The 13,579-nt window shown below is 37.9% G+C and overlaps 1 protein-coding gene across 1 annotated transcript in view; it reads left to right on the top strand.

Moving 5' to 3' along the window:
- The window catches only part of PPA1 (pyrophosphatase (inorganic) 1), a 36,947-nt gene that overhangs the window by 11,277 nt on the left and 12,091 nt on the right, over positions 1-13,579 (top strand). The window contains exons 3-6 of the mRNA XM_029201267.1: positions 2,793-2,846; positions 3,922-4,041; positions 6,192-6,278; positions 13,183-13,309. Coding sequence (XP_029057100.1) covers positions 2,793-2,846; positions 3,922-4,041; positions 6,192-6,278; positions 13,183-13,309 — 388 coding nt within the window. The remainder of the gene's footprint in view (positions 1-2,792; positions 2,847-3,921; positions 4,042-6,191; positions 6,279-13,182; positions 13,310-13,579) is intronic.

Below are 13,579 nucleotides of genomic sequence, written 5' to 3'. Positions count from 1 at the left end.
ATTTAAAAAAACCCTCTGTTTTGATAATGATTGATGGGGAAAGTAGTGACAAAATTACTACACATTCATTGCTTTAAAAAAAGATACAGGGACTTCCCCGGTGGCACAGGGGTTAAGAATCTGCCTGCCAATGCAGGGGACACGGGTTCAAGCCCTGGTCCGGGAAGATCCCACATGCTGCGGAGCAACTAAGCCCGTGCACCACAACTAATGAGCCTGCGCTCTAGAGCCCGTGCTCCGCAACAAGAGAAGCCACCGCCATGAGAGGCCCGCGCACCACAATGAAGAGTAGCCCCCGCTCGCCACACCTAGAGAACGCCCACGTGCAGCAACGATGACCCAACCAGCCAAAAATAATTAATTAATTTTTTAAAAGATCCAGTAATCACTACGGTATCTACATACACTTGAAAACATGCTAAACATTCATTTTACAGACTAGTCCCTCGCCTAGCTTTGTGGACCCCAGGCTACAGCATGAGGCCTGCAAGCTGAAATGACCTGGTTTGGCGATCCAACTCTTAGGGAGTTAAAAGCGCTTTAATTCTGTTCACTGCTAGTATCTGGCACAAAACAGTGGTGCTCAATAAATATATGTTGGCAAAAATGAATGAATTGTCTCTGAGGCTCCTTGCAGGATACTCCTTGCTATTTTTGGCCCAGCTAATTTCTCAAAAGTACCAAACCCTCAGGCTTTCGGAGTTCTTCTGTTTGCAGTAGTCTTTTCCTGAAAGATGTTTTCTTTCCTGTAATGATGGTTCTTTCTTCTCTCTTTCTCTTCTTTTCTTCTGCTTTCCTATTATGTAGGTTTGTAATATTAGGTAATGTGGTTTTTGAGGATCTCTATGTATTTATCATTTAATTCCATTAAAGTGTTCAGTATAGTTTCCAAACTTTGAATCACTGATTTTAGCTTTATTTGCTACATTTTTTCGTGAGGCAATTTATTCATTTGGTAATATTTTCTTTTAAAAAACTAGCCAGTTTCTTTGGTTTTCTCTTCTCAGGTGATCTTTCATGTAGTAACAGCTCTATCTTGTGGACCTTTAGGGTATTACTGCTGTACACTTTTAAGTTTGACTTGGTGTTGGACGTGCAGATCTTTCATTTTAACACCTGAGGCATAGGGGTGGTGCTAGACAGACACAGGTCTCGCTTCCAATGAGTAGAATGAAATGTAATCGAAGATTGGGACTGAGGTTTCCTACCCATGAACAATGTGTTACTTTTTCTAAAACCATCCAGTTATGACTTTACAGGGATAGAGCAGTTTATTCAGTCCTGGATTTAAACAATGTCTCCATTCATTGTGGTTTTTATATTGTATAGAGTAGGCAGACGTCAGGAGGCTTGGAGCAGAAACTATGGAATACTTTAGTCTCCCTCAGTAAGTGACAGAAATTTTAGCCTCTTGAATGCAAATCTGTGGAGCTTTCTGCTTGGCTAAAATAGCAAGAAGCTAATTATTGTCTGGAAATCTTTGACTTATTCCCTTGTATTCAATAGCTTATCAGTACCTGTTTTTTGTTTGTTTGTCTGTTTTTTGCGGTACACGGGCCTCTCACTGTTGTGGCCTCTCCCGTTGCGGAGCACAGGCTCCGGACGCGCAGGCTCAGCAGCCATGGCTCATGGGCCCAGTCGCTTTGAGACATGTGGGCTCTTCCCGGACCGGGGCACGAACCCATGTCCCCTGCCTCGGCAGGCGGACTCTCAACCACTGCTCCAGCAGGGAAGCCCAGTACCTGTTTTTTGATGCAAAGTAGCAAAGAAGTAATTCTAGCAAGTTTGTAACTAAGTGATTTTCATTTTAAATCAACTGTTTAAAATATGCATTTTATAAAAGTAATGGCAGAGTTGGCTTCATGTGTGCCCTTTGTAGAGGTTTGAAATTGAAAAACTGAACTTAGTTTTATTCCTTGGCAAAAATAATTTTCTGACTATTTAAAGCTCAGTTTTAATTACAAAATGTATTTCAACTTGGTATTTGACTCTGGTGTGCAAAGGAGATGACAACGTGTGATTTTTTCATTAATTGGGTTTTTAAGCAGTTAAGCATCTGAGAATTTTTTAATATGTCATCCAATTTCAAGTAGTCCATTTAAGGCTGTAAACTAATTACAATAGAACTGCCATTGATTAAAATATTTTTGGAACATAATATTTTATCTTCAGTATCAAACTTCTTGTGTTTTTGAGGAGTACCTGATTTTTAAAAACAGCCTAATTGGGAGAATAATGTGGGCAATCAAGCTGATTGATTTTGTTTGAGGCTAAAACTAACGTATGACAAATAAATTTTCTGATTTGGGGCTTGTCTTATAAACCCCCTCTGAAATAGAAGTTCCAAAAACATTTTGAGTAATTGCACTGTCACTGGAGGATATGCATAGCCTATGGAGACAGTTGCTTTGAAGATGGCCCTCCTCAGAGATACAAGTTCTGCTATGTTTAAAACTGTTTCCGTTCTTTATAGGAAAATTCTTTCCACCCCACCCTCTCAACATTTTATTATGAAAAATTTACTATGTTTAATAAAACAAACAAAAACTTTAAAGAAAAATACAGTGAACAATCATACACCCACTACTTTGATTCTACAATTATTTTGCTGTATTTGCTTTATCTCTTCATCCATCAGTCTGCCTTATTTTTTGATGCATTTTGTTGAAAGTCCGTGACTTCAAAGATTTGATACAATGAACAGTTTAACTTTGGAAGGACTGGGGCATACTCATTGAAGTAATAGAATAATTGAACTCCTGTGACCATCTCACCTTCTCTGTGTTTTTCAGGATGTGTTCCACATGGTGGTTGAAGTACCACGCTGGTCGAATGCAAAAATGGAGGTATGTTTCACCTTTGCTAGTCAGATGTTGGATATTAGTTTTGATCTAGTTGCACCGATTTGCTCAAGGGTTAAACAACTAATGTCCAAGGTTGTCCTCTTTCTAGTCCCAATCTATTTTCCAGCTGTATCTCCCATTGCCTGCCAGTCTTCCCTCTGTGCTCCAACTAAACTCAACCATTTACTATTTACAAATATGCTACAGACTTTCCTTCTGTCATTCCCAAAGCCTAGAATTACCTTTTTCTCTTTTGTCTTCTTCCCTTTAATTCCATCGTTGACTCCTCCATGTAGTCAACAGGCTTGCTTCAGTCACTCCAGCCATAAATGATTTTATTGGAATTTTTGTCACATTTTGTTAATTTATTTCTTTTTAAATTTTTTTATTTATTTATTTTTGGCTGTGTTGGGTCTTCATTGTGGTGCGCGGGCTTCTCATTGCGGTGGCTTCTCCTGTTCTAGAGCACAGGCTCTAGGTGCGTGGGCTTCAGTAGTTGTGGCACGAGGGCTCAGTAGTTGTGGAGCACGGGCTTAGTTGCTCTGCGGCATGTGGGATCTTCCCGGACCAGGGCTCGAACCCGCGTCCCCTGCATTGGCAGGTGGATTCTTAACCACTGTGCCACCAGGGAAGTCCCTGTTAATTTTTTTCTGATGATACCTAATAGATTTGACTTTTCATTATGGATATTTGTAACATTTTCTGTCACTTAATAATGCTTTCTGACAGTAACAACACTTCACATGTAATAGACAGCCAAATATTTGAATAATTTTAAATGTTTTAAAGGAAAGCTGAAGTTAGATATTTTCTCAAATGTTAGGATTTATTCCAGTTAATTTTTGCTTTCTGGAATTAGTAAATGTTCTTTTTCCCTTCGTGATAGTTCCTGTATACCTCAAATGTTTTCCACTTAAAGGCTGGTTATGGAGAAACTTATTTCAAATTATAAAAGTGTTAGGGGTAAAAATATATCATTAAAGTGGAACTAGTGCATTTCATAATTCATTTCCTTAAATCCCTATTTGAATAGTATTTCACATACAAATATACAATGATTTGAAATTTTTTATTTCAGATTGCTACAAAGGATCCTTTAAACCCAATTAAACAAGATGTGAAAAAAGGAAAACTCCGTTATGTTGCAAATTTGTTCCCTTATAAAGGATATATCTGGAACTATGGTGCCATCCCTCAGGTATGTCTCTGTGCACTCGCTAGAAATGTACTTTTTAGCTTACAAAAATTTAACCTACTACTGTTAGTAAAAAAGATTTAAACACCTTCAAAAAGTTTTGCTATAGTAGATTATAAAAACATAAGGGGTAATTAACTCATTTTAATACTTCCTTAAATAACTTATTTTCAAGATGAACTAAAAGGTAAATATTTACAATGTTTGAATTCACATTTGAAAGTTTGTTCTTTTCTGAAATATTTTTTTATATGGACTGGTTATAAACTACACAAATTCTTTCTTTACAGAACGAGTGGCATATCTATTGAGAGAGGCCATGTAGACTAGTGCTTAAAAGCACTGATCTTATGGCACCACACAGGTGAGGGCGCAAATTCCAAGTCTGCCACTTACTTTTTTTTTAGATTTTTTTTGATGTGGACCATTTTAAAAGTCTTTATTGAATTTGTTACAATATTCCTTCTGTTTTATGTTTTGGTTTTTTGGCCGGGAGGCATGTGGGATCTTAACTCCCCCATCGAACCCGCACCCCCTGCGTTGGGAGGCAAAGTCTTAACCACTGGACTGCCAGGGAAGTCCCAGTTGCAGCCTTCTAAAGCTTAAATCAGATTCATTATCATGTCCCTGCTTAAAACCTACCAGTGGCCCTCACTAAAACTGAAAATAAATCTAAACTGTCTACGAAAGCTTATCTAACTTGCCTCTGCTTCTTCCTCCCTGAGACGTTAATATTTTCTCCTGGGATATTCCTAGTACATAGCTTGTGTGTCTATTTGAGGAATAAAGCACTTAGTACCTGGCACATGTAAGTTCTCACAGCTGCTGACTTGTATCTCTATAGTCCTGATTACTTTCTTTGTGCCAAGCTATTTGTGGTAAAGCAATAATGGGATTCTGTTTCCTAAACAGTCAAAACTTTGAGGAGGGGGGACATCTGCATTGTTTACCAATTTATCCCCAGCACAATACCAGTGTGTAGTAGACTCTTATTTAATATTTGAATGAAGAATCACTAGAATCATGTCTACAATGAGTAAATAACGTATATTTAATTCTGGTTTGGTTAAGCTAATGCTGTGGCACTTAGGATCTTTAAATGAAATATTCAATTTATTTTCTTCCTGTTGATAAATGGTTTGTTTTTATTAACCATTAAGTCTATTAAGTGGAATCTACTGTGAAACGATCTGTAAGTTACTAAAACATAGGTCAAACCCATCCAGCTTACTAGGTAGTCACAAAGTCGTTTGCTTTCGTTACAGCACTTCACCTTGTGCTTCAGTTGATTCACTATTTAGCCTTGAAATATCATCCCTCTGGGAACACATTGCTGAAATACTTACACTTCTGTAGGTTGGATTTGGCTTTGTTGGGTCCAGTCTTCCTTTTCCCCCTTTACTTTTATCTCTCTGCCTTTACTCCAGCCGAGTAAGCAAACAAATCCAAGAAATATGTTCCGGATTGGGAGGGAAAAGAACCAAAACAACAGCTACACTTTAAACTGAACTTCCTGGCAGGCACAGGCCATCACTTCTTCTGTGAGCTGCTCTGCAAGGACTCTGTCTTGCAGTTTAGCAGGGAAGAAACCCAGCAATTTAAAGCTTCAGCAAATCCTGATTAAACTTTTTATTCTTGGCTCCTTGTCAGCGATGACATTTTTGCCACCAGCACACGTCATTTCCATCTTAATATTATCACCTACCCATCTCTGCTTGGAGATTTATTTTAAAGAAAATCTGGTTAGTAGAAGATAGTAAGTACTAAAAGTTCATCAAAGCAGTTTTCTTTTACTATATTTTTTAAGTGAACATCTGGCTCTACATTTGTGTTTGCATATTGTCTCAGTTATTAGATAGTTGGGTTTTGTTTGTTTAAAATAGCATCATTATCCATTTTAAAGATTAAATTTAGTTCCGCATTATGCACTTAATAGGAGCCCAGCATTTAGTTAAGATTATTGTGTGTAATTAAGATTCTTAGACGTGAATAAAGAATTATTTTTAAAAAAGATCTTTTTAATGAGAATAAATAGCTGAAGATTCATATTTTTGCAGAAAGATCATGGGATGTTATCTTTTAATGCCAACATGATCCACTTTGTCATTAGCATATACGGGAATGATATACTGTATCTTATTTTTTTTTTTTAGACTTGGGAAGACCCAAGACACAATGATGAACACACCGGCTGCTGTGGTGACAATGACCCAATTGATGTGTGTGAAATTGGAAGCAAGGTAACGGAATCTGAAATATTTTTCTGTAGAGTTGAGATGATATCAATGAAATATACAAACTTCATACTTTTAAAAATATTGTAAATAACATATATGAATATTAGTGAAATTATGATGGGTCTCTTTGGGTGACAAAAGCTTCCATTCCATTCTAAGCATTTCTACATTATAATTTGTACATTTAAACCTAGCCTAGAAAAAAATGTGTATTGTATGCCTGTGTGTGGAAGAACTGTACATGTTCTGCATTGCTTTAGAATGCAGATGAGTAGTCAATAGATGAAGGCTACCAGGAGGCAACAAGGCAAACCTTGCCTAAGGATTTGGAATGACCAGTGAATTGGCCCAAACCAGGTAACCTCATGAGTTGGAGATTTATGGTAGGGATTCCTCTCTCAAGTAGGGGTTGCTCTAAGATTCTGACTATAGTTATTTTCTTTATGATCTTTCCCAGCCTCAAGAAAATCTTAAGCGACTGAAAAGAAAGTTGTCATTCAGTTGCTTAACTCATCAAGTTCAGGCATATTGTATGACTTGCCTAACTCAGTGACTTCTATAAAATAAAAGGTAAAGAAAGTACATTAAAATAGGCATTTGAAATAAATTATGGAGGACTTTTTCTTCAGCACCATCGATGACAGATTAAAAACATTAATTACCCTCAACTCTGATGGGACTAATGGACACTTGTTTAGCTTTTTTTTTTAACATCTTTATTGATAATTGCTTTACATTGTTCTGTTAGTTTCTGCTGTATAACAAAGTGAATCAGCTATATGTATACAGATATCCCCATATCCCTTCCCTCTTGTGTCTCCCTCCATCCCTCCCTATCCCACCCCTCTAGATGGTCACAAAGCACCAAGCTGATCTTCCTGTGCTATGCAGCTGCTTCCCACTAGCTATCTATTTTACATTCGATAGTGTATGTATGTCAATGCCACTCTCTTACTTTGTCTCAGCTTACCCTTCCCCCTCCCTTTGTCCTCAAGTCCATTCTCTACATCTGCATCTTTATTCCTGTCCTGCCCCTAGGTTCTTCAGAACCATTTTTTTTTTTGATTCCATATATATATGTTAGCATACGGTATTTGTTTTTCTCTTTCTGACTTACGTCACTCTGTATGACAGACTCTAGGTCCATCCACCTCACTACAAATAACTCAATTTTGTTTCTTTTTATGGCTGAGCAATATTCCATTGTATATATGTGGCACATCATCTTTATCCATTCATCTGTCGATGGACACTTAGGTTGGTTCCATGTCCTGGCTATTGTAAATAGTGCTGCAGTGAACATTGTGGTACATAACTCTTTTTGAATTATGATTTTCTCAGGATATATGCCCAGTAGTGGGATTGCTGGGTCATATGGTAGTTCTATTTTTAGTTTTTTAAGGAAGCTCCATACTGTTCTCCATAGTGGCTGTATCAATTTACATTCCCACCAACAGTGCAAGAGGGTTCCCTTTTCTCCATACCCTCTCCAGTATTTATTGTTTGTAGATTTTTTGATGATGGCCATTCTGACCAGTGTAAAGTGATACCTCATTTTAGTTTGGATTTGCATTTCTCTAATTATTAGTGACGTTGAGCATCCTTTCATGTGTTTGTTGGCATTCTGCATATCTTTGGAGAAATGTCTGTTTAGGTCTTCTGCCCATTTTTGGATTGGGTTGTTTGTTTTTTTGATATTGAGCTGCATGAGCTGCTTGTATATTTTGGAGGTTAATCCTTTGTCAGTTGCTTCATTTGCAAATACTTTCTCCCATTCTGAGGGTTATCTTTTCGTCTAGTTTATGGTTTCCTTTGCTGTGCAAAAGCTTTTAAGTTTCATTAGGTCCCGTTCATTTTTGTTTTTATCTCCATTTCTCTAGGTGGTGGGTCAAAAAGGATCTTGCTGTGATTTATGTCATAGAGTGTTCTGCCTATGTTTTCCTCTAAGAGTTTTATAGTATCTGGCCTTACATTTAGATCTTTAATCCATTTTGAGTTTATTTTTGTGTATGGTGTTAGGGAGTGTTCTAATTTCATTCTTTTCATGTAGCTGTCCAGTTTTCCCAGCACCACTTATTTAAGAGGCTGTCTTTTCTCTATTGCATATTCTTGCCTCCTTTATTAAAGATAAGGTGACCATATGTGTGTGGGTTTTTCTCAGGGCTTTCTATCCTGTTCCACTGATCTATATTTCTGTTTTTGTGCCAGTACCATACTGTCTTGATTACTGTAGCTTTGTAGTATAGTCTGAAGTCAGGGAGCCTGATTCCTCCAGCTCCATTTTTCTTTGTTAATATTGCTTTGGCTATTCGGGGTCTTTTGTGTTTCCACAAAAATTGTGAAACTTTTTGTTCTAGTTCTGTGAAAAATGCCATTGGTAGTTTGATAGGGATTGCATTGAATCTGTAGATTGCTTAGGGTAGTATAGTCATTTTCACAATGTTGATTCTTCCAATCCAGGAACATGGTCTATCTCTCCATCTCTTTGTATCATCTTTAATTTCTTTCATCAGTGCCTTACAGTTTTCTGCATACAGGTCGTTTGTCTCCTCAGGTAGGTTTATTCCTAGGTATTTTTTTCTTTTTGTTGCAATGGTAAATGGGAGTGTTTCCTTAATTTCTCTTTCAGATTTTTCATCATTAGTGTACAGGAATGCAAGAAATTTCTGTGCATCAATTTTGTATCCCGCTACTTTACCAAATACATTGATTAGCTCTAGTAGTTTTCTGGTAGCATCTTAAGGATTCTTTATGTATAGTATCATGTCATCTGCAAGCAGTGACAGCTTTACTTCTTCTTTTCTGATTTGGATTCCTTTTATTTCTTTTTGTTCTCTGATTGCTGTGGCTAAAACTTCCAAAACTATGTTGAATAATAGTGGTGAGAGTGGACATCCTTGTCTTGTTCCTGATCTTAGTGGAAATGGTTTCAGTTTTTCACCATTGAGAACGATGTTGGCTCTGGGTTTGTCATATATGGCCTTTATTATGATGAGATAAGTTCCCTCTATGCCTACTTTCTGGAGGGCTTTTATCATAAATGGGTGTTGAATTTTGTCAAAAGGTTTTTCTGCATCTATTGAGATTATCATATGGTTTTTATCCTTCAATTTGTTAATATGGTGTATCACATTGACTGATTTGCGTATATTGAAGAATCCTTGCATTCCTGGGATAAACCCCACTTGATCGTGGTGTATGATCCTTTTAATGAGCTGCTGGATTCATTTTGCTAGTATTTTGTTGAGGATTTTTGCATCTATGTTCATCAGTGATACTGGCCTGTAGTTTTCTTTTTTTGTAACATCTTTGTCTGGTTTTGGTATCAGAGTGATGGTAGCCTCATAGAATGAGTTTGGGAGTATTCCACCCTCTGCTATATTTTGGAAGAGTTTGAGAAGTATAGGTGTTAGCTCTTCTCTAAATGTTTGATAGAATTCGCCTGTGAAGCCATCTGGTCCTGGACTTTTGTATGTTGGAAGATTTTTAATCACAGTTTCAATTTCAGTGCTTGTGATTGGTCTGTTCATGTTTTCTATTTCTTCCTAGTTCAGTCTTGGAAGGTTGTACTTTTCTAAGAATTTGCACATTTCTTCCAGGTTGTCCATTTTATTGGCATAGAGTTGCTTGTAGTAATCTCTCATGATCCTTTGTATTTCTGCAGTGTCAGTTGTTACTTCTCCTTTTTCATTTCTAATTCTGTTGATTTGAGTCTTCTCCCTTTTTTTCTTGATGAGTCTGGCTAATGGTTTATCAATTTTGTTTATCTTCTCAAAGAACCACCTTTTAGTTTTATTGATCTTTGCTATCGTTTCCTTCATTTCTTTTTCCTTTATTTCTGATCTGAACTTTATGATTTCTTTCCTTCTGCTAACTTTGGGGGTTTTTTTGTTCTTCATTCTCTAATTGCTTTAGGTGTAAGGTTAGATTGTTTATTTGAAATTTTTCTTGTTTCTTGAGGTAGGATTGTATTGCTATAACTGCTTAGAACTGCTTTTGCTGCATTGCATAGGTTTTGGGTCATCGTGTTTTCATTGTCATTTGTTTCTAGGTGTTTTTTAATTTCCTCTTTGATTTCTTCAGTGATTTCTTGGTTATTTAGTAGCATATTGTTTAGCCTCCATGTGTTTGTGTTTTTTACAGTTTTTTTCCTGTAACTGATATGTAGTCGCATAGCATTGTGGTCAGAAAAGGTACTTGATACATTTTCAATTTTCTTAAATTTAAAGGCTTGATTTGTAACCCAAGGTATGATCTATCCTGGAGAATCTTCTGTGAACACTTGAGAAGAAAGTGTATTCTGTTGTTTTTGGATGGAATGTCCTATAAATATCAGTTAAGTCCATCTTGTTTAATGTATCATTAAAAGCTTGTTTCCTTATTTATTTTCATTTTGGATGATCTGTCCATTGGTGAAAGTGGGGTGTTAAAGTCCCCTACTATTATTGTGTTACTGTCGATTTCCCCTTTTATGGCTGTTAGCATTTGCCTTATGTATTGAGGTGCTTCTATGTTGGGTGCATAAATATTTACATTTGTTATATACTCTTGGTCTGATCCCTTGATCATTATGTAGTATCCTTCTTCATCTCTTGTAATAGTCTTTATTTTAAAGTCTATTTTGTCTGATATGAGAATTGCTACTCCAGCTTTCTTTTGATTTCCATTTGCATGGAATATCTTTTTCCATCCCCTCACTTTCAGTGTGTATGTGTCCCTAGGTCTGAAATGGGTCTCTTGCAGACAGCATATATACGGGTCTTGTTTTTGTATCCATTCAGCCAGTCTATGTCTTTTGGTGGGAGCATTTAATCCTTTTACATTTAAGGTAATTATCCATATGTACGGTCCTATTACCATTTTCCTAATTGTTTTGGGTTTGTTTTTGTAGGTCTCTTCCTTCTCTTGTGTTTCCTGCCTAGAGAATTTCCTTTAGCATTTGTTGTAAAGCTGGTTTGGTGGTGCTGAATTCTCTTAGCTTTTGCTTGTCTGTAAAGGTTTTAATTTCTCCTTCGAATCTGGTTGAGATCCTTGCTGGGTAGAGTAACCTTCATTGTAGGTTTTTCCCTTTCATCAGTTTAAATGTGTTCTGCCACTCCCTTCTGGCTTGCAGAGTTTCTGCTGAAAGATCAGCTGTTAACCTTATGGGAATTTCTTTGTATGTTATTTGTTGCTTTTCCCTTGCTGCTTTTTTAAAAAATAAATTTATTTATTTTGGGCTGCGTTGGGTCTTCGTTGCTGTGCGCAGGCTTTCTCTAGTTGCGGTGAGCAGGGGCTACTCTTTGTTGCGGTGCGCGGGCTTCTCATTGTGGTGGCTTCTGTTGTTGCGGAGCATGGGCTCTAGGCACGCGGACTTCAGTAGCTTGGCTTGAAGGCTCTAGAGCGCAGGCTCAGTAGTTTTGGTGCACGGGCTTAGTTGCTCTGCAGCATGTGAGATCTTCCTGGACCAGGGCTCGAACCCGTGTCTCCTGCATTGGCAGGGGGATTCTTAACCACTACACCACCAGAGAAGCCCTCCCTTGCTTCTTTTAATATTTTTTCTTTGTATTTAATTTTTGATAGTTTGATTAATATGTGTCTTGGTGTGTTTCTCCTTGGATTTATCCTGTATGGGACTCTCCGTTCTTCCCTGGACTTGATTGACTCTCTCCTTTCCCATATTAGGGAAATTTTCAATTATAATCTCTTCAAATATTTTCTCAGTCCCTTTCTTTTTCTCTTCTTCTTCTGGGACCCCTGTAATTCGAATGTTGGTGCATTTAATGTTGTCCCAGAGGTCTCCGAAACTTTCCTCAATTCTTTTCATTCTTTTTTTTTTATTCTGCTCTGCGGTAGTTATTTCCACTATTTTATCTTCCAGGTCACTTATTTGTTCTTCTGCCTCCATTATTCTGCTATTGACTCCTTCTAGAGAATTTTTAATTTCATTTATTGTGTTGTTTGTCATTGTTTGTTTGCTCTTTAGTTCTTCTAGGTTCTTGTTAAACGTTTCTTGTATTTTCTCCATTCTAGTTCCAGGATTTTGGATCATCTTTACTATCATTACTCTGAATTCTTTTCCAGGTAGACTGCCTGTTTCCTCTTCATTTGTTTGGTCTGGTGGGTTTTATCTTGCTCCTTCCTCTGCTGTGTGTTTCTCTGTCTTCTCATTTTGCTTAACTTACAGTGTTTGGGGCCTCCTTTTCACAGGCTGCAGGTTCGTAGTTCCTATTATTTTTGGTGTCTGTGCCCAGTGGGTAAGGTTGGTTCAGTGGCTTGTGTAGGCTTCCTGGTCGGGGGGACTGGTGCCTGTGTTCTGGTGGATAAGGCTGGATCTTGTCTTTCTGGTGGGCAGGATCGCATCCGGTGGTGTGTTCTAGGGTGTCTGTGAACTTAGTATGATTTTAGGCAGCCTCTCTGCTAATGGGTCTTGCTGGTTGTTTGTCATGGTGTATCCAGCACTGGAGCTTGCTGGTCATTGAATGGAGCTGGGTCTTTGCTTTGAGACAGAGATCTCTGGGAGAGCTCTCGCTGATTGATATTACGTGGGGCCAGGAGGTCTCTGGTGATCCAATGTCCTGAATTCGCCTCTCCCACCTCAGAGGCTCTGGCCTGACACCTGGCTGGAGCACCAAGACCCTTTTGGGAAGTCTGAGGTCTTCTGCCAGCATTCAGTAGGTGTTCTGTAGGAGTTGTTCCACATGTAGATGTATTTTTGATGTATTTGTGGGGTGGAAGGTGGATCTCCACATCTTACTCCTCCTCCATCTTGAAGGTCCCTCCTAGCTTTTTAAAAATTGCTTAAAAGAACAATCTTAAGTTTGCAGAAATTTGGCGTCTTCCTCATTTCCTATTATCCACCAAGTAAAACTTTTCTTCCAAAGTTTCATTCTGTAGTATTGACCTGGCTGTGGTTTTTGACTTTCAGGTATGTGCAAGAGGGGAAATAATCAGGGTGAAAGTTCTGGGCATACTGGCTATGATCGATGAAGGGGAAACCGACTGGAAAGTCATTGCCATTAACGTGGATGATCCTGATGCAGCCAATTATAACGGTAAGAAATATTTGTAGGGTCTGAAGTCTTTATACCTAAATCTTACCCAGCACCAAACTTAACCTGTAATGACAGAGTTGTAAGCCCATGCCTTCAAACTGTTAAAGAATGGAGGAGCAAAACATTTAACAAAGCATTGTTATTTCTACTACTGAACTTCTGTGGTTAACTAAGTAAACTTTCTCCTTCATTCCAGGAAAGAACAAATCTGGTAGTTTGTATTTCCTGTTTTCTTCTTTCCTTCCCCACATGCTAACACTTAGTTGCTCT

Source organism: Monodon monoceros, unplaced genomic scaffold (genome assembly GCF_005190385.1).
Source record: "Monodon monoceros isolate NGI ecotype Baffin Bay Population unplaced genomic scaffold, NGI_Narwhal_1 Super_Scaffold_4, whole genome shotgun sequence".
Classification (NCBI taxonomy): Eukaryota; Metazoa; Chordata; class Mammalia; order Artiodactyla; family Monodontidae; genus Monodon; species Monodon monoceros.
This window is presented reverse-complemented; position numbering and strand designations above follow the sequence as displayed.